The sequence below is a fragment of the Cricetulus griseus genome, chromosome 6, assembly GCF_003668045.3.
Source record: "Cricetulus griseus strain 17A/GY chromosome 6, alternate assembly CriGri-PICRH-1.0, whole genome shotgun sequence".
NCBI classification, from domain to species: Eukaryota; Metazoa; Chordata; class Mammalia; order Rodentia; family Cricetidae; genus Cricetulus; species Cricetulus griseus.
Window position 1 is genome coordinate 144,599,369 of NC_048599.1, and position 25,207 is coordinate 144,624,575.

Here is a 25,207-nt window from a genome sequence, read left to right on the forward strand (position 1 = left end):
GGCGGGTAATAGAGAAGGGAGGGGCAGTTCTTAGGCTGTAAATGCTAAAATTGCTTTTTTTTTTTTTTTTTTGACACAGCCTCTTATAATCCAGGCTGTCCTCAAACTCACTGGGTAGCTGTAGATGACCTGGTACCTGTTGAGTGTTAAGATTTTAGGCAGGAATCAAACCCAGGCCCTCATTATGCTGGGTAAGCGCTCTACCAACTGAGCTACAGCCCAAATCTTTTAATTGAGCATTTATTATGTGCCATGCCATCCTCTACCTGGATTACCTCACAGAATTACCTCCATGGCAGGCAGGAAACAGGGAGAGCTAAGGTTTTAGAGACAAGTCCAAACTCTACCGTGACTACAGAGCTATGACAGGCAGGGGGACAGTGTGGGACAGGACTGTCCCAGAGAGACATGGACAGGGGCTTGGAGAGAGAGAGAGAGGAGATGAGTGGCGACTCTGCGGCTCTGGTGGGCTGCACAGGTATTTCCCACCCCACAGTCACCGCTCAGTCTGAGGCTCACAGTCTCTCTTTGAGCAACCATCCCTCTGCTCCACCCCCTCCCCAGACAGAGCTCTTGACTCACTACACACTGTCGCGGAAGCATCATCCTCCTGCGGTCACAGATTCCTGCCTGCTCTGCCTTTTCCTTCCCTGACTCCACCCCCACCCACTTCCCTGCCTGGGGAAGCAGGGCTTTCTGAAGCTTCAGTGAGGAGCAAAGCCACACTCCTCTCTAGGTGGAGTTTCAGGGCCTGAGTCACTGAGGAGGCTTGATGGTGAAACTGGGAGAACCGGAAGTGCTGCCTACGTGGTGTCCCGCCCACTTGGGACCCGGCCCCATTAGGAAATACGCTAACTCCCGCCCATGATGAAGGGGCCATGGTCTGCTGCCACAGTGCTCGGTGAATGGGAAGCGGGGCTCTGAGAGAGCACCTAGAGCGGGGCTTTGTGTGTGCGTAGCTTGGGTCTAAGTATCCGCTCTGTCTCATGATGAATTGTTGTCTCTGGGCACATTGTGAGCCTCAGGGTTCTCTGTAAAAGATGCTCACAGTGCAGCTGGAAGGATCCAGTCCGGCAGTGTTTGGATAGCGCAGTGTAGGCTGAGTAGGTGCAGACAGTACAATGAATGACAGCTATTCTATTTTGTTTTGAGACAGGGTCTCATGTATCCACGGGTGGCCTTGAGCTTGTTCTGTAGTCAGTGGACTCCTGGTCCTCTTACCTCCATTTGTTGCTGGCATTGTAGGTATATGACTCTGTGCTCTGTTTGTGCCGTGTTGGAGCTGCTCATAGGGCCTGATGGTGTGCAAGCACTGACTGGCTATGCCCCTAGCTTGAATGATAGCTCATGTTTATTTTTTGTTTGTTTGGTTTTTGGTTTTTGATTTTTCGAGACAGGGTTTCCTGTTGTAGCCCTGGCTGTCCTGGAACTTGCTCTGTAGACCAGGCTGGCCTCAAACTCAGAGATTCACCTGCCTTTGCCTCCTGAGTTCTGGGATCAAAGGTGTGCACCACCAGGCCCAGTTTTTACATTTTCTTTATTGTCTGTGGTCTGTGTATGTGTAATGTATGTGTGGTGCACGTGTACCATGGTGCACATTTGGAGGCCAGAGAAAACCTCTGAGTCTCTCCTTCCACCTTTACATGAGTTCTGGGGAATTGAACTCTGTCGTGTTTACATGGCAAGGGCTTTTAAAACGTCTGGGCTTGCCTATCCCAAGTAGTGGGTTTTTTGGTTGTTACTCCACTGGGTCTGCTTGATACCTCAGGAGACATGCCTGATTTGTCTGCCCCTCATGTGTGGTCAGCCTTGTATTCCAGGAAACAGGCATGTCCCAGGCTGAGCAACATCAGCTTTTGGTTCAGGATCTCGTAGGCGCAGAGCTGTGAAATGGGGCTGTGGTTCCCCAGCATTGTCTACTCAGTATCTGTCATGAGGTAGGACACAAAAGATAAAAGCATCGTGTGTCCAGAATTAGATTTGTGTATCTGAACCTGGTCCTGTCCACTATTTTCTGTGTGATCTGGGCCAGAGGCTGTGCCTCTCTGATTGGTCTCCTCATTTGTGAACTCAGGATCAGTATTCTTTTTTGGGCAAGTCTCTGCTTTTGAAAACTTCCCCAGGGCTCTCAAGGACCTAACAGGTGGGTTACTGTGTGGAAATAGAGGTACATGCCTCTGGGACCTTCTACAAGTGATGTGCTCTGGCCACAGGCATACTTGGCCAATCATTCTTTTATTCATTCAGTCAATAGTTATGGAATTTTATCTGAGCTTAATGGTGCATGCCTGTAATCCCAGCACTCAGGAGGGTCAGGAGTTAAAATCATCCTAGGCTTTGTATCCAGTGTGATGCCAGCCTGGGTTACATGAGACCCTGTCTCAAAGCATCAGCAAAGCTGTATTATAAGGATCTGTGTGTGAGTGGTCCAGCAGGGGAAATGTCCCGCTGTGCAGGCCTAACTCCAAGTTCAATCCCCAGAGCCCATGGTGGAAAGAAGGAATGATTCTGTGAAGTTGCATTCTACACATGTGCTGTGGTACTCTTAAGGGCTTCCACCCCCAATATACACATACAATTAAAAAAAATAATAATTCTGGCATTTCAGACCCAGTGACAGAGCACTCACTTGCAAAGGAAGCCCAGATGGTTACAAAGCCTTTCCTGTGCTGGGGACAGACTGATCATAATTTCTCAGTGGTCGCCCTTTGCCTGGAGCTTCCTGGCTGCCTGTGTTCTCACAAGGGAAGGTGGGGGAGTGTGGGGTGGAAGGAGCCATAAGTGTTGGCCTTGAAGAGGAGGGGCTTTGTCCTGAGAGACCTGGGAAGCCTTGGCTCATTTCCAGCTGGAAGTGACACCCAGTTGCAGTGGTGGGCTGAGTAGGTGGTGAGGGGCATGCCCAGGTAGGGGGTGGAGTGGCCAAGGCCTCAGTGACAGTGACGAGTGGCACACCAGTTTGGCCCTGCATGGTTGAAAGAACCTCACAGGGCTGACAGACAGATCCCGCGCATTTTTGGCCTCTGCTTTTATCCTGCTGTTGTCGGAGCCTCACTCTCCTCTCTGACAGCTCCAAGTCTGAGAAGTGGGCCTCACAGACCCCAGCCACACTGGATCACCATGTGAGGTTGGTTCAGGGAGACCCTGGCAGGGTTTCCCGAAGTCTCAGCAGCAGCTGCTATGTAGAGTTCATGGAAGGACTCTGGCTCAGGAAGTCCCTTCTCTCTCACAAGAAATACAGGGCTGGGGCCAGTGAAATGGCTCAGCAGGTAAAGGAGCCTGTCACCAAGCGATGACATAACTTTGATCCCTGGAGGAAAAGAACCAACTGCTGCAAATTGTCCCCTGCCCTCCACACATGGGTAGTGGTATGTGTGTCCCCCCAACACACAAAATAAATAAGATGTAAAGAGAAATCAAAATAAGAAAACTGAGACATGATCTCTGAGCAGGGCTGGGTGCTCTGGCTGGTACCTGAGCATCCAGGAGGAGGAAGACTAAATTATGGCTTGTAAAGTGTGAACTCCATTTCTCTCTCTCTCTGCAGGGTATAGGCTGGGAAGCAGGCCACACAGTCTGAATGCCAAGGGACTTTAGCAAGTCCTTTTTGTCTGTGCCCCTTCTGGGACCCTTCCTCTCTTTGCCATTTTTAACCAGTAGTCGCTAGACTGGCGTCAAGAGCCCAGCTGTATCAATCAATGGGCAGCATAGCCGTGGTGGATGTCTGTTGCACAAAGATCCTACTGAGGGAGGTAGAGCTTGTCCTCAAAGCTGTCTTGGACCCAGTGTAAGTCACACGCTGGGGATGAAGCTGGGACATAAGCCTTGATTCTGTGGAACATGTGTAGGCCAAGAAGTTTCCAGCAAGCACTGTGGTCTCTATGACAGACACAGTGGGTGTTTATGTTTTCCTAAGTGCACGCTGGCTTTGAACACTCCATCAGCCTTGTTCAGGAGGTCATATGTCTGGCTGTGGTGGTGTGGCAGTAGGCTTCTGCCAGGGACAAAGCTCTGTGGCTTTAGTCATGGTGCTCTCCTCAGAGCTTCAGGTGACAGTAAGGTGGGAACAATGACCCCATTTTTTGTCTCTGGAGTGTCTAAAGGTTCTGAGAGATGCCCTGTAGAGTTCTTGGCCTATGCCAGGTGCCAGCTACATGGCAATGACAGCCTGACCCAATGACTTTGAGCTTGTGATTGTACTTTCACCTCCCACGTGCTGGGGTTACAGGCATGTGCACACACCCAGTTTCATGTGGTGCTGGGGACTGAATTCAGGGCCATGTGCACGCAGTGCAAGCATTCCACTAGCCAGGGCGCATCCTTAGCACTGAGATTTTGTTCTGAGACAGAGTCTTGAACTTGCAGCAGTCTTCCTGCCTCAGCCTGCCTCAACTCTCCAAACCTGGAAATTTACAGGTTATGTGTTGTCATAGCTGGTGTGTGTGTGTGTGTGTGTGTGTGTGTGTGTGTGTGTGTGTGTTTGCTTGCTCTCTATTTAGCTAAGCTGGAACTCACTATGTAGACCAGTCTATCCTTTAAATCACAGAGATGTGCCTCCCTTTGCTCCTGAGTTTGGAGATTAAAGGTGTGAGTCACCACACCCATCTGGGATTCTTTTTTGTTTTGTTTTTTGAGACAGGGTCTCTGTGTAGCCCTGGTTGTCCTAGAACTCATTCCGTAGGCCAGGCTGGGCTCGAACTCAGAGAAATGCCTGCCTCTGCTGGGATTAGAGGTGTGTGCCACCACCTAGCTAGGGCAGTTCTTTGGAATGTGAAGGGTGTGGGGAGAGTAGGGGCAAAGGGAGAGGAACAGGAGCTTAAGCTTTGGGATCTGAAAGTTTGCTTATAGTTGACCGGCCCTTGAGTCCCTGCCTTGGTCTTGAAGTTACTGATGGGCAGCGGGTGACTTTTCCCCCTGCTTTGGCCTGGACACTTCTGCCTCTCAAGTGGGATGATTGAAATGAACTAAATGTCAGGAGGCTAGTAGGATTACAAGATCAAGGCCAGCCTAGAGCACATAAGGAGAACCTGTCAGAGAGAGAAAGAAGGAAGGAAGGGAGGGAGGAAGGAAGAAAGGGAGGGAGGAAGGAATAGATAGATAGATAGATAGATAGATAGATAGATCTAACTGGTCTTTTGTCAGGAGTAAACTGAGGCCATGAGAGTGGGAAGGAAGAAACCAGAATCTAGAGGCCGAAGAACTGGATGTGATGCCTGACTGCCCTTCCCCCAAGGACCAGCATAGACACAGCCAGGGAAGGGTGACTGGGCTGGGCTAGGCTGCTGAGGGTATAATTTTGAAAACTGAGTAAACAAACAAGTCCTCAGCGAGCAAGGCAGGCCCTGTGCAGCATCACAGACGGCCTGTGTCTGAGGACAGCCCAGGCTTGTCCCCTCACAGACAGAAAACTGTATCTGGTTAAAAATAGCTAAAGCCCCACTTTCCTCCCACCCCCACCCTGTATTTAAAGCTGCCAGGAAAAGGGGATGGGGCAGATTGCCCCTCCTTGTGGGGAGTTGAGCCCAGCTCCTGGGAATGACTACAGGATGACTCTCCAGGCTCTGCTCAGGACAGTCTCTGTGTGTCTCTGGTGGCGATCCCATTTCAGGGTGACAAGATGGGGAAATGGTGTGAGTTCAGTGGTGAACATAGCAGGCCCTTTGTGTGCCTGGTCTGGCTCTGGCTGGGGCCTCAGAAGTTAGTCCTTTAGTCTTGGCCCAAGGCAGGGGCTTCTGCCTGAGCAAAGGGGTTATTTTCTTAGTGACCCAGGACCCCTACAGTCCTCCTGGGAGGGGCAGGCTACATAGCTTAGCTTTTCTGTTTTCCTGTGGAGACAGTTGTGGAATGAATCCAAGACTAGCTGCTGAGGGTCTTGCCCTGCTGACCTGGGTCCCTCCACCCCCACGTGGGGCCCAGCAGACTTCCTGTGCAGTTAGGGGCTGCTCCTGCTCCAGTCACATGGAGAGCTTTTGAGTGGCCTTCTCAGTGTATCAGCGGCCAATCAGCAATAGATGTACTCAGAACTGTATCAGCTGCCTTGGATGACACCTGCCTCCACTCTGAGCTTCATGTCCCCCAGAGTGCAATGTCCCGATGCCCCCAGACCCTTCCGGGCTCCTCTGCACCTTGGAGTCATGTTATAGATACTGAAAGACATTACAGGACTCCCAGCCTCATTCTGTAACCCCTGTGCTCGGGGGTGGGGGAGGAGGTTGGCTGCCCTGGTGGTCATTCTTACTAACATTTGTAGCATCGGAGGGTTGGCTCCCCTGGGCTGTACTGGGTGATTTTGTGTCAATGCGACACAAGCTAGAGTCATCAGAGAGGAAGGAGCTGAAATCAGAGAGGAAGGAGCCTGAGCTGAGGAAATGCCTCAGTGGGATCCAGCTATAAGGAATCTTCTCAATTAGTGATCAATGGGGGAGGGTCCAGCACATTGTAGGTGGTGCCATCCCTGGGCTGCTAGTCCTGGGTTCTATAAGAAAGTAGGCTGAGCAAGCCAGTAAGCAGCAACCTCCATGGCCTCTGCATCAGCTCCTACCTCCAGATTCCTGCCCTGCTTGAGTTCCTGTCCTGACTTCCTTTGGTGATGAACAGAGACATGGAAGTGTAAGCCAAATAAACCCTTTTCTCCCCAACTTGCTTTTTGTTCATTGTGTCTTATCATAATAGAAACGCCAACTAAGACAGTGGCTTTGGTGGTGACAGACTACTCTTCCATCTACTGGCCAAGTGCCCTTAGGCCAGTAACTGTTTCATTTGCTGTTAAGCAGGTTGTCACTAATCCTCAATGGTTGCAAAGGTTTTGAATTTGTGTGTGGCTGGCAGTCAGTGCTCTGTGATGAGGGCCATCATAGCGCTCAATACCCAGATGTGTGGGAATGGAAAGATGCCTCTTGGGACTGGAGAGATGGTCCAGTGGTTAAGATACTTGTTGCTCCTGCAAAAGACCCCGGTTCAATTCCCAGCACCCATGTGGTGGCTTACAACCATCTGTAACTCCAGATCCAAGGGAGCCAAAGCTCTCTTCTGACTTCTATGGGTGTATACCTGTTGTGCATACACACACACAGGCAAAACATTCATGCTACAAAAGGAGATATGCAGCTCTTAAACTGTGATGTATAGGGATCTTGGAATCCTCTGCATGAGGAAGGGTGCAAAAGTGTGTGTGTGTGGGGGGGGGTTTGGGTGCTGAGGGCAGATGCAGGAGAGCATGGGCTTTTTCTCTGTCCTCTTTGAAGGAACAATCTGGGTCTGTTATGTCTCTGGCCACAGGCATAAGGTGCGTGTGTCTACCACACAGGGCTTCCTTCCCCTTAGTGTGACTCACCAGCTTTCAGATCTTTGTTCTTGTTCCGGAGGGTAAGGCCAGGGATTTGTTCTCAATCGGGATGGTCCTCTCCTGGGCTCCTGACCCCTTCTCTGGTCTTGGCTGAACCCTTACTGTGACAGGCAGGGGCCAGGCATACTTTCAGCTCCATTTTTGGTATATAACAGGTTCAGAAGTGTAAGTGGACTGAGAGACCCCTGTATGTTTGGCATCGAGCTGGTGTCTGCCAAGCCTAGATAACCTAGATCTTGCCTGTGCCGGGACGTGTTCAGTTGGCTGCTATGAAGTTGCCACCTTTCTGTGAGAGCTTGCTTCTCTCCTTGTGATAATCATTGTCATTTGCTCTCCTGTCACAGATGAAACAATTTCCTTGTGTCCTAGGGCCCCTAAGAGGGTTCAGGTCTGAGGCAAGGGCTTTTACTTGGTAACTTCAGTCCTTGTTACCTATCTCAGAGAGGTGTAGTGACAGGGTCCTGCTGCTAGCCTCGTGCAGTGCTGGGGGAGCTAGGAGCTTGTGTTCCTAGGCAGAAAGATGAAGTGCTGCTGAAGCTGCTGTGGCTGAAGCTGTGTGAACTTTTAAAGGTGGGCTGGGAAATGGTGGTGTGAAGAGATTTGTGGTCCACACACCCACAGGCTTAGAGGAGGAAGACTGAGCCCTGCCTATGCAGCCACCCTAGTTTAGCAAGCAACCAAATGGTACCACAGGATACTGACTCAAACCGGGAAAAGTGAAACAGTATATCAATAGGTATTATTCAAAGGTATAATATGTAGCAATGAAGGGAAAGCCTACCTCCACCTGCCCAGACAGGGTTTCTCTGTGTAGCTGTGGCTATTCTGGACTCCCTCTTCCTACCAGGCTGGCCTTGAACTCACAGAGATCTGCCTGCCTCTGCTTCCTGAGTGCTGGGATTAAAGGTGTGCTCCACCATGCCCAATTAAAATAGAGTTTTTGTATGTCTAAAAAAATGTATGTTACTTGGGACCTCATCTCCTCTTCCATCTATCCTTCAGGTCCTATCTCATAGGCCCCTCCTTTCAAGAGCCTCAGGGACTCCAGCAGTGGAGAACAAGGTATTTGCTTTCCAGTGCTCACTGTGCGCCAAGCAGAAATTCCCTTATGAAGCTCATAGTACTACAAGGGGCAGGCCCCAGGAACCACTTAGCCTTTATCAAACTTATCATGAGTTCCATCCATCCACCTAGGGTGCAGAGAGCCCTGTTGATGGGGAATGTACTGTGTATGTTTATCTTATTGATTATTAAATAAAATACTGTTTGGCCAATGAGACACCAAGTTAGACGGGACTAGGAGTCAAAGAGGATTCTGGGAAATGTAGTGGAGAAGTGCTGATCCAGACAGGAAGTGACGTAGCAAGGAGACTCATATTTAAGCGAAGGAGAAACAGGAAGGGCCCTCTCTTTTCCCCTCCGCTCCTGCTCTAGCGGCACAATGTGATCCACCGGCAAGGAGGGACGCCAATAAGGCGTCCGATAAGATAAGTCTTATAAAATATATAGATGTATGATAATTGAGACTGAGCTAACAGATGAGAATCCTAGTCATTGGCCAAGCAGCATTGTACCTAATACAAGTTTCTGTGTATTTATTTGGGCCTAACTCGGGCAGGATGCTGGTGTAAAGCACACATGTGGCGGTGGGGCTCAGGCAACATTTGGCAGAAAGATTTATCATAACACCCTGTCCTTAACAGTCACCATTTCCCACTCAGGTCAGAAGCCTGGCAATTGTGAATACAAATTGGCTTATTTTATTTATTTGTTTTGAGACAGGCGCTTATCATGTAGCTCAGGTTAGCCTAGAACCTGTGATACTCCTACCTTAGCCTCCTGAGTAGCTGGTACTACTATATGGACCTCTTTGTGCCTGACATTGCACCCTGGGATTGAGTTTCCGTCAGCTCGGTTGCAAGCACATGAGTGGCTTTCCACTGGGTCATCTGTCTCCTTGTTCCCCCGCTTTCCTCCCTGGATTGGAGAAAGCAACATTCCCCTCTTGTCCTCACATGGTTTGCAGTCAGGACCTGGGGATCTGGAAGCTGCAGATAACAGTGCACGTTCGTGGGTGGGCGGGCAGGGAGGGGTCTGGCATTTCCAGGCAGCTTGGGAAGAAGATTGACCTGGATTTAGTAAAAGGACAATGGCACTGTAGGCACCCAGCAGATACATTGTGGGGGCTGTGGTCCTGTTCAGCCTTTCCTGCCGGGGCTGGGCCGCAGTAATGGGTGCCTTCTACTTATTAGTTCCTGGTAGAGTGGCACTGGCAATTACTGGCTCTTCCTGTCAGGTAGACAGGGTGTCAGGTGCTCCTGGAAAAGTTGTGTCCTTACAACTTTTGTTGTTGTTGAGACAGGGTTTTGTTATGGAGCCCAGGCTGACCTTGAATTTACAGTCCTGACTCAACCTCCTCAAGCATGCCACCACGACACCTAGCTTTTTAAAAAATCATTATTATTATTATTTTACTTTTTTTCATACAGGATTACTCTGTGTAGCCCTGGCTGTCCTGGAACTCACAATGTAGACAAGGCTGGCCTCAAACTCACAGAGATCCACTTGCCCCTGCTTCTAGAGTGCTGGGATTAAAGGTGTGTGGGGCGGTGGGGGGGGGGGCACCTGGCATGGCTGGGTTATTTTCAAAGATCAGTTTATGGAAAAAAAAATCTAGGATCAGAAAGACTCAGCTAATGGTGGAGCTGGATCTGTGTGGTCCCAGTGTTCACACTGCTCTTGTCTTCCCATTGGGGTCAGAGTCTTCAGCCTCTGCTTACACAGCTCTGATAGTCAGGAGCTCCCTCTCTGCAGGTCACGGGCCCTGTTCCAGGCATCACATGCGGTCTGGGTGCTGTCTGTGGGTCACCTGCAAACTGTCTCAGCTTGGTCAGTCTGCGACTGAAGCAAGCCCAGAATCTGGCTTCTAGGGAATTTTCCAACTCTGATTGCTCGTGGCCTGGCACTGCTTAAGTACTTCCCTCCAGCCTGTGCCTGAGCTTTCCCTTCTTCTTTCAGCCACCTATGGGAAGGAGCTTGGAGAGATTGAAAGGTAAATAGACGAGAAGTCAGCCTGGCGGGCATGTGCCAACTGGTAACAGATGATCAAGCTCCTGAGGATCTTGGGCCCGCTAGTGCTGTCTCTGGGGATGATGCTATGTTGGGGGTGTGTGGGGTGGGTGTAGGGTGGCACCCCATCCACAGTGCTGTGGGACCAGGGCTGTGGTCTGATGAGGTCTGCTGGCTGTCTTTTGTTGGGTCCACTTCTTCTTTCTGATTAATTAACCTTTGAATGTCAAGGGCCTGGAAAAAAGTAGATCCCAAACATGTCATGTTTCGGTCCCTTCCTCCCTCCCTCTTTCCCTCCTTCCCTCCCTCCCTCCCTCCCTCCCTCCTACTTTCTTTCTTTCTTTCTTTCTTTCTTTCTTTCTTTCTTTCTTTCTTTCCTTTGTTTTAACAAGGTTTCTCAGTAGCTCTGTCTACCCTGGAACTAACTCTGCAGACCAAGCTGACTTTGAACTCATAGAGATCCACCTGCCGCTATGCCCAGCATGTTTTCCATTTCTTGATTGCTCTGCTGAAGGACTGAGTAGTTGCTGTTAACTGACAGGCTCCCTTCCCTAGCTCATCATGTGGCCATCAGTGCTGAGGCAAATGAAATGCACTTCTTTCATTCCTTCAGTCACTGCCATCAGTAATGTGAGCTCCTGCTTGAAAGGCTCTGTGGAGTTACTCTTTTAATTCTCTGACACCTGATGAGGTGGGGACTGCTTTCTCAGATGCACAGCAGGGAAAACTGAGGTTCAGAGAGAATGAAGCCATGTGTTTGTTGTCTAAGCCTGCAGCATGGGCACCTTGCTGTTGCAAGGAGAGCTCTTGACCTACAAGGGGTGGAGCAAACAGATTTCTGCTTCCCATGGTGTCTTACATTTTCTGCATCGCCTGCTGGGCACATTCAGCTCCCTGCTTCACCTAGCCAGGTGCTATGATTGGACCCTGAAGACTGTGTCACTTGCCCTCCTCTGGGTCACTAGTCAGGGTAATTCCCATTGTAGGGTCACTTTTAAAAATTGTGTGTGTGTCAGGCTAACTTTGAGGTCTTGGGATTGAACTGAAGTCATGAGGCTTGGCTGTTAGGTGCCTTTACCTTTGAGCCAGCCACCAGTGTAGGGTACTTTTTGTTTGTTTTGGTTAAAATTTTATTTATATTTACTTTACGTGCACAAATGTTGGCATATATGTATACCAGGTGCATGCCTGATGCCTGTGAAGGCCAGAAAAGGGTATTTGATCTTCTGGAACTAGAGTTACAGCCAGTTGTGAGCCACTATGCAATTGCTGGGAACAGAACCCGGGTCTCCTGAAAAACCAGCAAGTGCTCTTAACCATGGAATCATCTCTCCAGCCCCACTGTGGTTTTCATTGACAGTCCATCTCCTTTATTAGATTCCTAGAGCCTATCTATCCCTGGAGACACATAGAAAGAGGTTCTTGGAGGGTGGGCATGATGCCAGTCCCATGGCAGGCCTTGGGTAGGTGAGATGGAGTGTGGGTTGTTGATCCGAGCGTAAGGGTACCCTTGCCTTACCACGTGCCCGCCAGCGGGCCTCAGGAGAAAGTACAAGGACAGAGCCTTTCCACGTCCAGGTGCCAAATGTTATTCTTTTGTAAGCAGGCTTGTCCTGCTCTGGGTTGGGGATGTTGCTGGAGGCCTGGGCCTCCTTTCTCAGTCTGCTTCCCAAGTGCAGGGATGTCGGGTGTCCTGGCCTCCTAGAACAGGCTGCCAGCTGGAGGCTGCGGGCATAGAGCTCATGCCAGGCAGGTGGGTGGAGCTGAGATGAGAAGCCCTTTGTTTCTCCTGTTTGTGTTAAGACGGGAACTGATTTCCCCGACTGAAGTGGAGGATATGAAGGGCAGTTTCGGGTGCTACCCCCACCCCCAGACATTTCCCCAGGCCTCCACCCTGGCTGCCCTCTCCACCCCTCAGGCCCTCCTGTCTCTCAGCATTTACCCTTCACCAGACCTGTTGTGGCTGAGTTCTAGTTAAATATTTACTAACTGAGAAGGCAAGGCGGCTTTGTGCAAAAGTCTCGGCTGACTACTCCCAAATCTGTCTTGGGATAAGGAGACCCAGCCCTCCTGGGCCTTCGGAGCCTCTGCAGGTGGCCTTCTTGGCATCTGGAACCAGATAACCTTTCCCTCTGAGGTAACAGGACTGTTTGATGGATCAGGGAGAGGACAGGGGCCAGGCTGAGTCCTGGGGAGGCTGGGTCAAGAGAGCCTGCAGATCTGCTCCCTAATTTCCTGACCCCACCTGTCCAAGGGTCAGCCTTCCCAAGTGGCCTATTTAGAAGGGAATGTGGCAGGGCAGGATTCACTCATCCCAGCCCACTTGAAGCCTTGACTATAGACAATAGAACCCATCATGCCTCAGAGTTCTCCATTACCATTTGTGATAGCAGGGTGTCTGTGACATCATGCTTGGTTTTGCTCTCTTCTGGGCAAGTCACTGGGGTCCCTCATCCAGAGGATGGGTCTGACAGTCTGTCCTGGTGGAGTTAAATGAAGTCATGTGACAATTATTGCTACCGTGCTTCAGAGGCACTTAGTGTCTCTCGGCAACTGCAGCATGCGTTAGCTCATGCTGTGATGATTGTGATTATATGCAAATTTGAAGCCAAAGAGCCTTAGTGGTGGGGAGCAGGGCAAGGAAGTCTGACTGAGATTTTGAGCCTGGGAATCAAGGAATGGTGTTCTGCCAAGGGGTGTATTGTAGGAGAGAGTGCAGAGTGGACGCACTTGGTGTCAGTGGGACGCAGCCACAGGAGGGGCTGTGAAGGGAAGCGTGGCTGAGACCCTCTGCCTTGGGTTCCACTCATTGCCACCCACTGATGAGCTGCAGCGTCAGGACAAGGGGTAGGCACTGTGTCAGCACTGATAGCCCTACAGTCTCCTGAGGCTGTTGACAAAGCAAGTCACTTGATCCTTGGAGTCCAGATCCTGCTGCTCCAGTGGATAAGTCTCTGTAGGTCAGGATTTGGTGACCTACGTGAGAAGTGATAGTTCACTCATCAGCCTGGTGTTGTTTCTTCACCTGTGTCTAAATGAAACCTTTTTTTTTTTTTTTTTTTAAGTGCTGGGGTTTGAACCCAGGGCCTCATGCATGATAGGCAGGTGCTCTACCACTACACTGTATCCCTAGCTATCCAGCTGTAGCTAACAAACATCTCTATAGGTCCTCAGTCTGTTCTCAGTGAAATGGCAGAGTCCAGTGAAGCATGGTTCCTGGACACCCGGTGTCCCCGACCCACAGCAGACACATCCACAAGCACGCTGTGGAGCTGTGGTCCTTCGTGTGAAGGGGGTTTCCACATTAGTCTCTGGTCTCAGAGGCTAACACAGCAGAAGGTCCTTTCAGGACACCTGCGGTGAGGAGGGAAAGCTCATGTGACATCTACTTTTCCAACAAAGAAGGACTGTGTTGGATATGTTCCTTCATCCTCAGGAGCCTCTGAGGCCCCGGCTTCTGCACAAACCTCTCTTACACGTGAGGAGTCCAGGGTTGGTGTGGATGTGCGGGGAGCACCCACTCATCCTGGGAATTTCCAAAGGAAGAGATGGTTCAGGAGAGGGGGAGCTGAAGCATAGCTCAGCAGAGGAGGGGATGTTCAGATATTAGAATGCTCAGGGTACTTAATAGGAGCCACGCCTTTATCCCAGAGGGAGCCTTAGGAGGTGAGTGAGCATGGGAGGAACAGGCAGCTCCCTCCCTGGTATGGGAGGACCAGAGGGAGTCAGGAGTAGTTTGAGACTGAAGCAGGTATAAGAGGGTAGTGACCCAGCCAGGGCAATGACAGGTGGTGCAGGCTGACCTGAGGTGAGCTGACCTGTTGACTGACCCGAGTCATCTCACAGTTACTCTCTGAGGCCCAGAAACAGAGCCCCAGGCACCTCCTCATTGCTGAGGACACCCTTCCTTTTGTGACATCTTGCCAGGAGGCCTGCATCAACCCCTGCTCTCTGGATAAGCCTGAGTGGTGTGCCATCAGCTGTTACACTGTCTCTCTCTGGCTCTGGCTCTGCAGGGTCCTGGCGACCTCTTCTCATGGGTCCATTACCCACCCTCTCCTGCTGGATGGTGGAGCCTGCCATTACCCCTCCTCTCATTTCCTACCTGACTATCGGTCCCAAGCAGGGGCCCTGCATTGGTCCTCCTGACAGGGCCACCCCCAGCTGCTGTCTCTGTCCCAGAGACTGACAGTCTCCATGGTGGGTGTGGAATGTATTTTCCCAAACTGGTTCCCCGTTAGACTCAAACTGTTGCTGAGTCTGTGCCATTTATGTATATAAATATATATGTATATGCAATTGCGTGTTCATGTGTGTATATCGGCATGTGTCTGTTTAGATACCTATATAGGTGATTGTTAAGTGCAGGTGGAGGCTGAAAGTTGACATGAGTGGCTTCCACATTCACTTTGTGCTTTACTTTCAGGACAGGGTTTTTCCCTCAACTTGGAGCTCTTTAGTTCAGTTAGGCTGGCCAGTCAATAAGCCCCTGGGACTGGCTTATCTCTGCCCCGGCATTGGGTTAGAGAACTGGAGTACCATGCCTGTATTTTTATATGGGTGTTGGGTATCCAAACTCAGGTCTTTGCGGTTGCATGACAGGCATTTTACCAGCTGAGCCGTCTCTCCAGTGTGGCCTCTACACCATTTGTCTGTCCACCCCCCTTTAACATTCCCTCCCCCATATTGTTTATATGCTGTGTTCTCAGAGAAATCACTTAATTTCTCAGGGCATTGGTGAAGTAAGGACAATGCAAGAAACAGCAATGCTGGCCTGTGGATTCGGCTCAGTTGGCTGTGTTTTCCTTGCATGTGGGAGGTCCAAAGTATGATCCTCAATGCTGCAAGAAGAAAAAATAATGCTCATAGTTTTAGATGGGTGTGGTAGCTCCTGCTTTTAATCCTAGAACTTGGGAGTGGAGACACAGGGCTCAGGAATTCAGTCACTCTTGGCTACATAACAAATTTGAGACCAGACTAGGCCACATGAGCATTATCCCAGGTGCCGAGGAGACCTAAGTGGATGGTAGCTGGAAAGTGTCAGCAGTGTGAATGGTTCAGAAAGAAGCCTTTAGGTGACATACTGAGACCTTGTATTCCAGTCCTTATCTGTTGAGCTGTGCTGTGTGAGTCAAGGAGTGTGTGACTACCTCTCTGGGCCTCAGTTCTCCTGGCTGTGCCAGTCACATGACATAGTTTCTGGTATTTGACTTCCTGACATGGGGAACCTGAGTCCCTGCCTCCACTCTACCTCAGTCCTTAGTTTCAGGGATGGATGGGACATCATCCTAGCCACTTCCCCCACCTCCCTATCTGGAGCCCTCTTCAGTGCGCCTAGAACCAGGCAGGCCAGTTCTGAGTCTGCCCCACCCTGCAGGTGCTGTCACCTGTTAAGTTTCAGTCCCCATGAAACCCTGAAACTGGGCCGGGCCTGGTGGTGAGGCTTGTTCCACGAGCCCGCTGGAGGGACCAGCCAGACCAGGATGAACCTGGCTCGGTGCCCATATCTGAGTCCAAATCAGGGCAGGACTTGTGTGAAGTCCCTGTGTCCACACGAGCTTGGCTGATGTCCTGGTTGGAGATTGTCTTCTTTGTCCTAATGCCATCATCGTGGAAGGGGATTCAGACTCAGGCACCTGGGTCTTGGACCTGGGCTCAGGTCTTGCTTTGGCTACTCTTTCATGAACAGTGCAGCTCCTTGTGTGAATCGTCTCACAGTGGAGTTAGTGCACCTGTGGATAGAGATCGTGTAGGATTTCCAAAGGGGGCAGCATGCCGGGGGCTCACGAACTTCCTGCAGTGTGTCCCCAGGGACCCCATCTCCTTTCATTATACTCAGTTTAACCCCTCTCCAAGCTCCTCAAGACTTCAGGGCACCCTGGGGCCCTTGTTCTTGGTGGCTTCTGCTATCTACACAGGAAGTAGCGTGATCCTAAAATTGTCACTTTGGAAAATCAGAGATCAGCATTCTTCCGGCCACTGAGCTGTTGTTAGTGTCGGTCATGTGCACCATCATTGTCAGGGCCAAGTGTTTTATGCTCATTGGTTCATTGATTTCCTCATTGCCTGATCAGGTGGATGCCTGATATACCATCTTGTGGAGAGGGAAACAAGCTCACAGACAGAAAGTGCCTTGGCCAAGGCCATACAGCTAGTAGGGGGGCAGAACTGAGACTTGACCCCAGAGCCTGTACCTGCAAGCCATTGAGGTGATGGAGACCTTGTTGTGGCTTGTGTCTTGTCCACTTCTCAGTCCCAGGTGGCTGTGGCCAGCTCTAATCGGCTTGACTCAAGAGCAGCTCAGTGGAAGTGCTGAGGGCAGCATCCTGGTATGCTCCCAAGGCCAGGGCAGCACGGCTGAAGTTTTCATTAAGACCTTAGGTCACGGGCTGGAGAAGCTGGCTCAGAGGTTAAGAGCACTGACTGCTCTTTCAGAGGTCCTGAGTTCAATTCCCAGCAACCACATGGTGGCTCACAACCATACGTTATGAGATCTGGTGCCCTCTTCTGGTATGAAGATATATATGGAAGCAGAATGTTGTATGCATAATAAATAAATAAAATCTTAAAAAAAAAAAAAAAGACCTTAGGTCACCTGAGACATACCTGTCCATTTTAACCCAGGGAGGGTCAGCCAGGGAAGGGGCGTCCAGTAGGTGGGAAGGTCCTTGACTACACGGGAGTCAGTAGGGAGGTGGAGAGCCAGACTAGTCTCTTTTAGCTGACACCCACAGATTATGACCTTGGGAAAGTCACTTTGCCTTTCTGAGCCTGGATGTCCTCATCTGTCAAATGGGGACGGTTCAGCTTGCTTTGCTTCCCCTTGGGCCTGGGTAAGGACCTGGAAAGTAAAGCTAGGGCCTCATGAAGGCACTGTGTGGCAGTATGAAAGGCCACTGGGGGTGAGGGACTCTGGACAGGTTCTGGGGGAAGTAAGAGTCAAAGCCGACTTTCCGTTGGCCTGGGACATAGATCACTGGTAGAATGCTCACCTGGCGTGCATGAAGCCCTAGGTCCGGTCCCCAGCACTGCAAAACAAAACAATAAAAGTCCCACTTCTAACTAGGTATTGTGACAGAGCTCTGTAACACCAATACTTGGGAAGCTGCAGTAGGAGAATTGTCTCAAGTCTGAGGTCAGCCTGGGCTACATAGGAAGATCGAGGCCAACCTGGGCTACATGGTGAAACCCTCTTCACTCATGTAAACAACTCCTCCTCCAGAAATTCCTCTTCTCTTTCCTTCCAGGCTGTGCCTCTGAGCCTCAGGAGCACAAGGGCTGAGAAGCCTGTGCTGAGTTCTCAGTGGGCACATCCAGGGGGCTCTGGAAATTCTGGGTGCAGAATTAGGAGGGTTGGCTGGTGCGGGGCCTCTCTGGGTCACCCTTGAGAACCCCTAAAGTGTGTATCCAGCTTCATCAAGATTCATCGATTCATCAAGCCTTACTCAACTGACTTGCTTCAAGACTGTGCTCACACACACACAAAGACACACAGATACACACAGACACACACAAACCACACGAGAGAGAGAGAGAGAGAGAGAGAGAGGGAGGGAGAGAGAAGAGGAGAGAGAGAGAGAGAGAGAGAGAGAGAGAGAGAGAGAGAGAGAGAGAGAGAGAGAGAGAGAACAAGAACTCTTTGTTCTGGATCCATGTCCTGGGAACTGGCCACAGAGCTTGGTGGAGTACCCTGTCTTCTTGAGACATTGCCTAGAGATCAAGGCCTGGGGCTTGGTGCCCTGAGGCTGCCTGACACAGCTCTGGATTTTCCTCAGTGACAGGGACCCAGGCAGGGCTCCTGGGACTACCCACTTGGGGCCCAGCTTGGTTTCTGTTGACTTATCAAGGAATGTCCTTCCCTGAGGCTCCCATTATAGCCAGGGAGTAGGAGGATTTTGTTTGTTTGTTTGTTTAGGTTTTTCGAGACAGGGTTTTTCTTGGCTGTCCTAGAACTCACTCTGTAGACCAGGCTAGACTCGAACTCACTGAGATTCACCTGCCTCTGCCTCCCAAGTGCCAGGATTAAAGGTGTGTGATACCACTGCAGGCAAAGTAGGAGTTTGCATGCAACATGTTTCCCTGGGGCCCTGCAGAAAAGTCTGCTTGTTGAGGCAGGTAGCCCAGCTTCTGGGTGAGGTGAGCCCACTCCTGAGGGGTATTGCTGGCACAGGGAGCAGAGATGGGACACCTAACCCAGGTTGGTGTGGTGGTAGGGGAACCTGGGTGTGCATAGAGGATACATACAAGCCCTAATTCCCTAGCTCCTATTTTGTGTGATCTTCTGTTTTCTTCCTTCCTTCCTTCCTTCCTTCCTTCCTTCCTTCCTTCCTTCCTTCCAGAAAAAAAAAAAATCTTTAATGGATGTTTTTCAAGCTATAAAAGTTGTACCAGGTAATGAGTAGTTCAGCGCACCTCTTGCCTCCATAGTTACAAGCTAAGCACTGTTATAATTAAGACTAGTGTTTTTGGTGCTCTGGGCTGTGTATGCAGCACTGTCCATAACCTGCTGGTTCACTTCCTAACCTGCTGTATTCCTCCCATAACCTGCTGTGTTTGCACCACAACCTGCCGTGTTCACACCATAACCTGTTGTGTTCATATTATAGCCTGTTGTGTTCACTCTATAACCTGCCGTGTTCACACCATAACCTGTTGTGTTCATATTATAGCCTGTTGTGTTCACACCATAACCTGCCTTGTCCACATCCTGTCTGGCTCTGTGAAGGAGCTCTGTGATGCCTGGTTTCTGTGAAGAATGTGAAGGAACTGGGGGGGGGGGGCGCCTCACTCTCGCCTTGTGAGGGCAGGCCTATCAGTTTCTATTGTCCCCACTGCTCTTCAGGCAGCAGCATCTGGGCTGAGTCAGTGCACATGAGGGCGAGGGCCGATGAAAATATGCAACCTGGGTGGGTGAGGCCAGCTCACACCCACAGACAGCCTCACCCATGCATCTATAGCTATTGTACTAGCCCTCAAGGTTCTGGCCTAGGGTCCCTGAGGTTGGCCCTCTGTCATCAGGTGGGGCCACAGGCTGCCTCCTCACTGCCCTCTGATGTTTTGTAGGCAGTGGTCGGAGCCCACTCAGATCCTAACTGTCTCCATCTCCTGTGTGATCTAGCCAGGCTCTCATCCTTTTTGTTCAGAGTTCATCCTCAGGGTGGTGAGCCTTGGCCTCAGAGACCCCATTTAGTGTCTACCCTAAATCCACACACTGGAGTGTCTTCAGAGGGTGTGAGGAGATGGGAAGAGCTGATGTGGGCAGGTGTGGAGAGTGGGCTGCTCCCCGCAACCTCCACCTCAGCACTAGTCACCCACCCTACCTTGCAGACCCTAAGCTGGATGCTGAGTCCTGGAACCCTCTGATGCCCTCTGGAGCTAGCTGAATGTAGAAGGCGACAGAAGCAGTGGCTCTGATGGCTCCTGCTGTGATCCCAGTACTCGGGAGGGTAAAAGCAGGGGAATTGCTGTGAGTTTCAGGCCAGCCTGGGGTATACAGTTAGACACTATCTCTAAAGGGGGGCTAAGTAGCATTTACAGGAAGGGCGCTGTGAAGGAGCCCCAAGGAAAGGTGACTACCTGAGCTGGGATTGCAGAGCCCATCGGCAGGGAGGTAAAGTGCGCCAGGCCCATAGCGCCTACTCATGTCTTCTCCTATGCTGTCCTATAAGTCCAAATTAGAACCCCATGGATCTTTGGTGTCCCCTTTGCCCCTGCAGATGCCAGAATACACATCCCTTGTGTTTGGGGGCACTTCCTTGGTACCATGCACGTAGGAGTTCTACGGCTGACTGAGCTCTGTCCACTGCTGTCACCCTCTTCCAGCTCTTCCTGGGGTGCCAACTCACAGACCATCCTTCCTGCCACTTTTCCTGGCACTGCTCTTGGGTCCTGTTGCTCACCCCCCCCCCAGCCATTCTTGTCAATAAGCTTGGCCTTTGATCCATCCCTAGGTCCCTTTCCTTAGTTAAGCACCCGTTTTGTGCTTAAGGGACAGCGAGCTGCCTACCTACTCCCCATGTGAGGTCTGTAACTTCAACACTGGCTGCCATCCCATCCCATCCGCTCGAGAACTGAGAGCAGAATGTAGCAAGAGGGGCCTGCCTTCTCAAGAGTTGGTTGTGGAAGATCAGCTTGCACAGGGTTTGCCAGATTTGGGTCAAGTTGGCTCTGATGTCAAGTGGAGAGTGCCTGGGATTGCAGTTGGGTGCAACAGGGGTCTCACCTGGCACTCTGCTCTTGGATACATGAGTGTACCCTCTTGTCACATCATTTAGTGGAGACGTGCCCCCATCCCCACACCATTTCTGCCCTTCTCTCTACTTTGTCCTGGCCCCTGTGGCTTCTCCCTCCCTAGGCTTCTCGCTTCCTTTCCTCAGCTGTGGTCCCATCTCACTTGGGTGACTTATGTTCACCTTTGTGTGAAAAGAGACTGCGTGACTTTCATCCCAGGCCTGTGGGCTGTCCTGGCTGCTCCACGCCCAGCATGTTTAGGCCCATCAGTGTCAGTGCCTTGGCCAAGGGAGCTGAGCAGCAGCAGCCCCCTGCTGACCCAGCTTCCACCTTGTCACTGGTCACAGGCCTTTCTGATCGCCCTCTTTCAGGGCTTCCAGAAACTTCTTTCACTGGCACAACCTGTCTGACCTGGTCTCAGACACCCTCGATGGAATGATGGGACATGACCAGGTCTTTGCCGGCTCAGCTTTTCTCTTCCTGCTCCCTTCACAGGCCAGCTTTGGGGCACAGCTCTTCCCTGACTGGGCACCAGCCTGGTCGCTGAGAGTTGCTGTGGGGGCCGAGCAGGCCCAGATTCAAGTCTTATTTTTTTTTTTTTTTATTTTTAATACGGCAGCTTCTTCCTGAGCCCGGCCAGGCATCAGGTACACATTTGCTCTTGTTAGGATAATGCTGTTTGAGGATGTCCCTGCCCTGAGTTGGGCCTCAGAGTTGTAGCATAAGCTTTAAGCTGCAACGTTGGGCAGGACTCATTGCCTGCAGGGAGTCAAGGCAGAGCCTGGGCTAAGGACAGTGGTCTCCGAAGCCTCCCCTTCCCTCACCCAACTCCCATGAAGCCATGCCCCACCCTGGGGTTAGCACTACATCAGCAGTAACTGTGGGGGTGACAGGCCCATGGTCATCCCCCACCCTCACCCTTCCCCTGCCCAATTGTCTCCAGGACAATTCCCACGGCTTCTGAGGACTGCTGCTCTGCGGGATTTTACAAACAGGCACGCCGAACACATTCCTCATTCATTCTTCCCTCCTCCCAATCAGAATCTAGACAAATGCAACCTCAGTCCAGGAAAGGCTGCCTGGCTGGCTGGCTTTGTGGAGTGGTGGGTGAGCTGAGTTACCCAGAGCACACGCCCTCTCTGCTATAACCCAGGCAGGGCTAGAGGTGCAGACTGGGTGTGGGAATGTGGGACCAGCCCTGGGTTCTCCCTGGCTACCAGCTCCTAGCTGTGTCCTGGGTTACAGCCCAGCTCCATCATTCACTGTCTGTGTGACTAAGGCAGTGGGTCGCAGTCTCCTCCTCTATAGAGTGTCTATGACACAGGTTCTGCCTCATAGGGCCATTGAGAGGGGGAAACACCGTCCTAGGCCACTAACTCTAGGAACCTGGAGATGGCCAGTGGGTCCCCGGATGAAGGACTAGGTCTTTGGAACTGTCAGTGGTGGCAGGGTGGTCTGTCCTTGCTTCTAGCCCTTTCAGCGTACAGGGGAAACTGAGGCCCAGGGAGGGGAGCTTCATAAACCCTAGGTTGAGATCCTATTTGTAGATTTTTAGGGCCAGGAGAGCTCTTCTAAGCTCTCAAGGTACCTCAGTTTTCCCATCTATATAAACAGGGGCACCCAGGCAGGACAATACTGAACCTGCTGCCTGCTGGGCCTGCTATGGAGACCATGGACTCACCCTCTCTGTTCTGAAACAGCTTCAGCACCAGAGAGAAGCAAACTGCTAGGAGAAGCAAGTTGTGGGCTTGCAGGCTTGGGGCTGTAGCTCAGCTTGGGGAGTGTGTACCTAACATGCATGCATCTCAAGGTTGATCCCTGACATTTAGACAGGGTGTGTGGCACAAGCCTGGAGGACCAGTAGTTCAAAGTCATCTTTGGCTATGTAGGGTTAGAGGCCAGCCTGGGCTTCATGAGATCTTGTTTCAAAAGAAGAAAGAAGAAAAGATTAATTAACTTTAGATGAATTGAATCATGAGTAAATGTATGAGATGTATGAGAGGGAGGAGGCTTGTATGTACCCCCAACTCCCCTGTACCTCAAGGTCCGAGCCTGTGGCCTCACCAGTTCCTTTTCACAAATAGTAATCATTCTTACTCAGGGACTGTGTTCAGCATGTGAGACCATTGCTTTCCAACCATCTTCACATAGTCTGCAAGCCACTTCCACCATAGCCTGGCCTTTTTCTGTCTTGAGTGGACTGATTTATGCTTGTCAGTGTCACCACTGTGCAGTTAGCTGGTGCTTGCTTGCTTGCATGGTGTCCTAGGTGTGAGCCAGGCATCAAAGGGAGCCTGCAGTCCCCTTAGGGAAACCTTTCCCCACTAACCACACCCTGTCCACCCAGGAAAAAAGGCAGTCTCACCTGCTGCTGGTCTTCAGTGAGGCTGAGCCTCTCACAGGCCGGTTAGATGTAGTTGTGGTTTTACTTTCTGTCTGTGTAGCCACTGACCAGCTTCCTGTCGGGAGTGGGTGCAGACAGCTCACAACCAAAGCTCTTGCCTAGCACGTGGGAGACTAAGGTGGCCAGCTCCAGTTTGGGTGAAAGGACATTTGTGCTTTGTGTGGAAAGTTTTCCATGCAGGACTTTGCAGGCTTGATTCCCTAGGTGTCCATGGTGACCTCACACTCATTCATGCTTCCCTTTTAGAGAAAACTGAGAAGATCCTGAGAGAGTTCCTCCGATTCTACGAGGACCAATATGGTGTCTCTCTCTTCAACAGCATGCGCCATGAGATCGAGGGCACCGGGCCACCGCAGTCGCAGCTGCTCTGGCGCAAGGTGAGAGGCACAGAGAGGGTCCAGCCTGGGCTCTGCCACCCCTTCTCCCATGAGGCCTTAGGTGTGGCATCTCTGGGCCTTAGTTTCCCTGTGTTGCTGGGCTGTCTCTAAGGACCCCTATCCCCCAGGCTCCCACTGCCAGTGCAACCTCTTCATTGTCACAGATACATCCTGCCGTCTTGACAACTCAGGTTCCTCTCTTGCCAAGAGAGTCCTCTCTGGCCCTGCTTCCTCCCCTCCACGGTGGAAGTGACATGCTCCAGGTTCCCTCCCCTGCCGTGTCATCCATTATCCTATTACTAGCGTTAGAATTGGGTTTGCTGCCTGGCTTGGTCCTGGGGAGTCAGTGTGGTACAAAGTGGGGCCCTGTGATAGGCCTGAAGGTGGCAGGGCTGGGGTGAAATCGGGGAGGAAACAGTTGGTTTGGCTTCTGAGTTACCCAACTTGAGGCAGAGGCTAACTATGTAACTGAAATGCTACCCCAGGTCTCTCTGAAGGGAAATCTTTGCTGATGACTATAGTTGGACTTTCTTGGCCTGCCAGCCTCAAATAATGACATGGAGACTTATTGTTAATTATGAAAGTTTGGCCTTATCTTAGGCTTTTCCCCAATTGGCTCTTATAACTTAAATTAACCCATTAATATTAATCTACATTCTGCTCAGTTACCTCTCCTCTGTACCAATTACTTCAATGTCTCACTGGCATCTCTGGTATGCCTATATTCATCCTGAGTTCCTCTGTCTGCCCGGAAGTCCCACCTATTCTCTCTTGCCTAGCTATTGGCCATTCAGCTCTTTATTAAACCAATCAAAAGGTGCCTTGGCAAAGACACATCTTAACAGAGTACAAAAACGATTATCCCGCAACAGATCACTCTGCTGACTGTAAGGTCAAGTGCTAAGTGTACATGCTAGGGCTACATGCTAAGGCTACAAGTAGAGCTCAAGGTGACAGACAGTGAATAGCTGTTTACACACTACAATGGGACCTGGGAATATGACTGGGTGGATATAGACACTTGAGTATTGGCTGCTCCACTGAGGCCCTGAGGACTGGGGAGGGGTTGGCTGTGAGAAGCCACTGACAGACAAAGGGAATTGGGATATACAACATCCCAAGCTTAGCCCAGAGTCCCTTAGACAGAGCTGGCTTAGATTCCTAGCCCAGGACCCTTTCTCCCCTCCTGCAGCCTGCCCTGGGAGAAGGGAAAGATGGGCTGTTTGTCTCTGCTCCAGATGTCAGGACTGTAGAACAGAAGTATCTGGATGTTGCCTGGTCTTGGCTCTGGCAGGTGTACGCCTACACCTGTGTGGCAAGGAAAGGAAGGCTTGGCTTCAGCCAGGATGAGCAGGGTCTGAAACTGCTTTTCCTATCCAGAAGGCAAGGTCACAGGCAAGTCCACCATGGTGACACAACTCTTTAATCCCAGCATTCTTGAAGCTGAGGTCTAAGCCAGCCTAGGCTCCTTACTACATGGTAGGCAACAGGCCAAGGAGGGCTATATCCTAGGACCCTGTTTCAAAACAAGAACAAAAACAAACCCAAACAAAAGATTCCCAAGAGCCCAGGATGAGTGGGGCTGATGCTGCGGTAAGCATTTTCTCTTTGTGTCTGACTTCACACTCACAGGACTGTGTCTCACTGAAGGCAAACATGACATGTAGCCAGAGGAGTGACCTGAAAGTTGTTCGCAGCCCTTGATAGCCAGGGGCTTTCTTTGATGGCTAATGGAACTTACTGCCACTTGAAGTCGTGACAATAATAGAAGGGAGATGACATTAG

At 50.9% G+C, this 25,207-nt stretch overlaps 1 protein-coding gene across 1 annotated transcript in view; it reads left to right on the forward strand.

Annotated features, from left to right (window-relative positions):
- Niban2 (niban apoptosis regulator 2) overlaps positions 1 to 25,207 on the forward strand; it is a 48,049-nt gene that overhangs the window by 5,598 nt on the left and 17,244 nt on the right. The window contains exon 2 of the mRNA XM_027423770.1: positions 23,292 to 23,422. Coding sequence (XP_027279571.1) covers positions 23,292 to 23,422 — 131 coding nt within the window. The remainder of the gene's footprint in view (positions 1 to 23,291; positions 23,423 to 25,207) is intronic.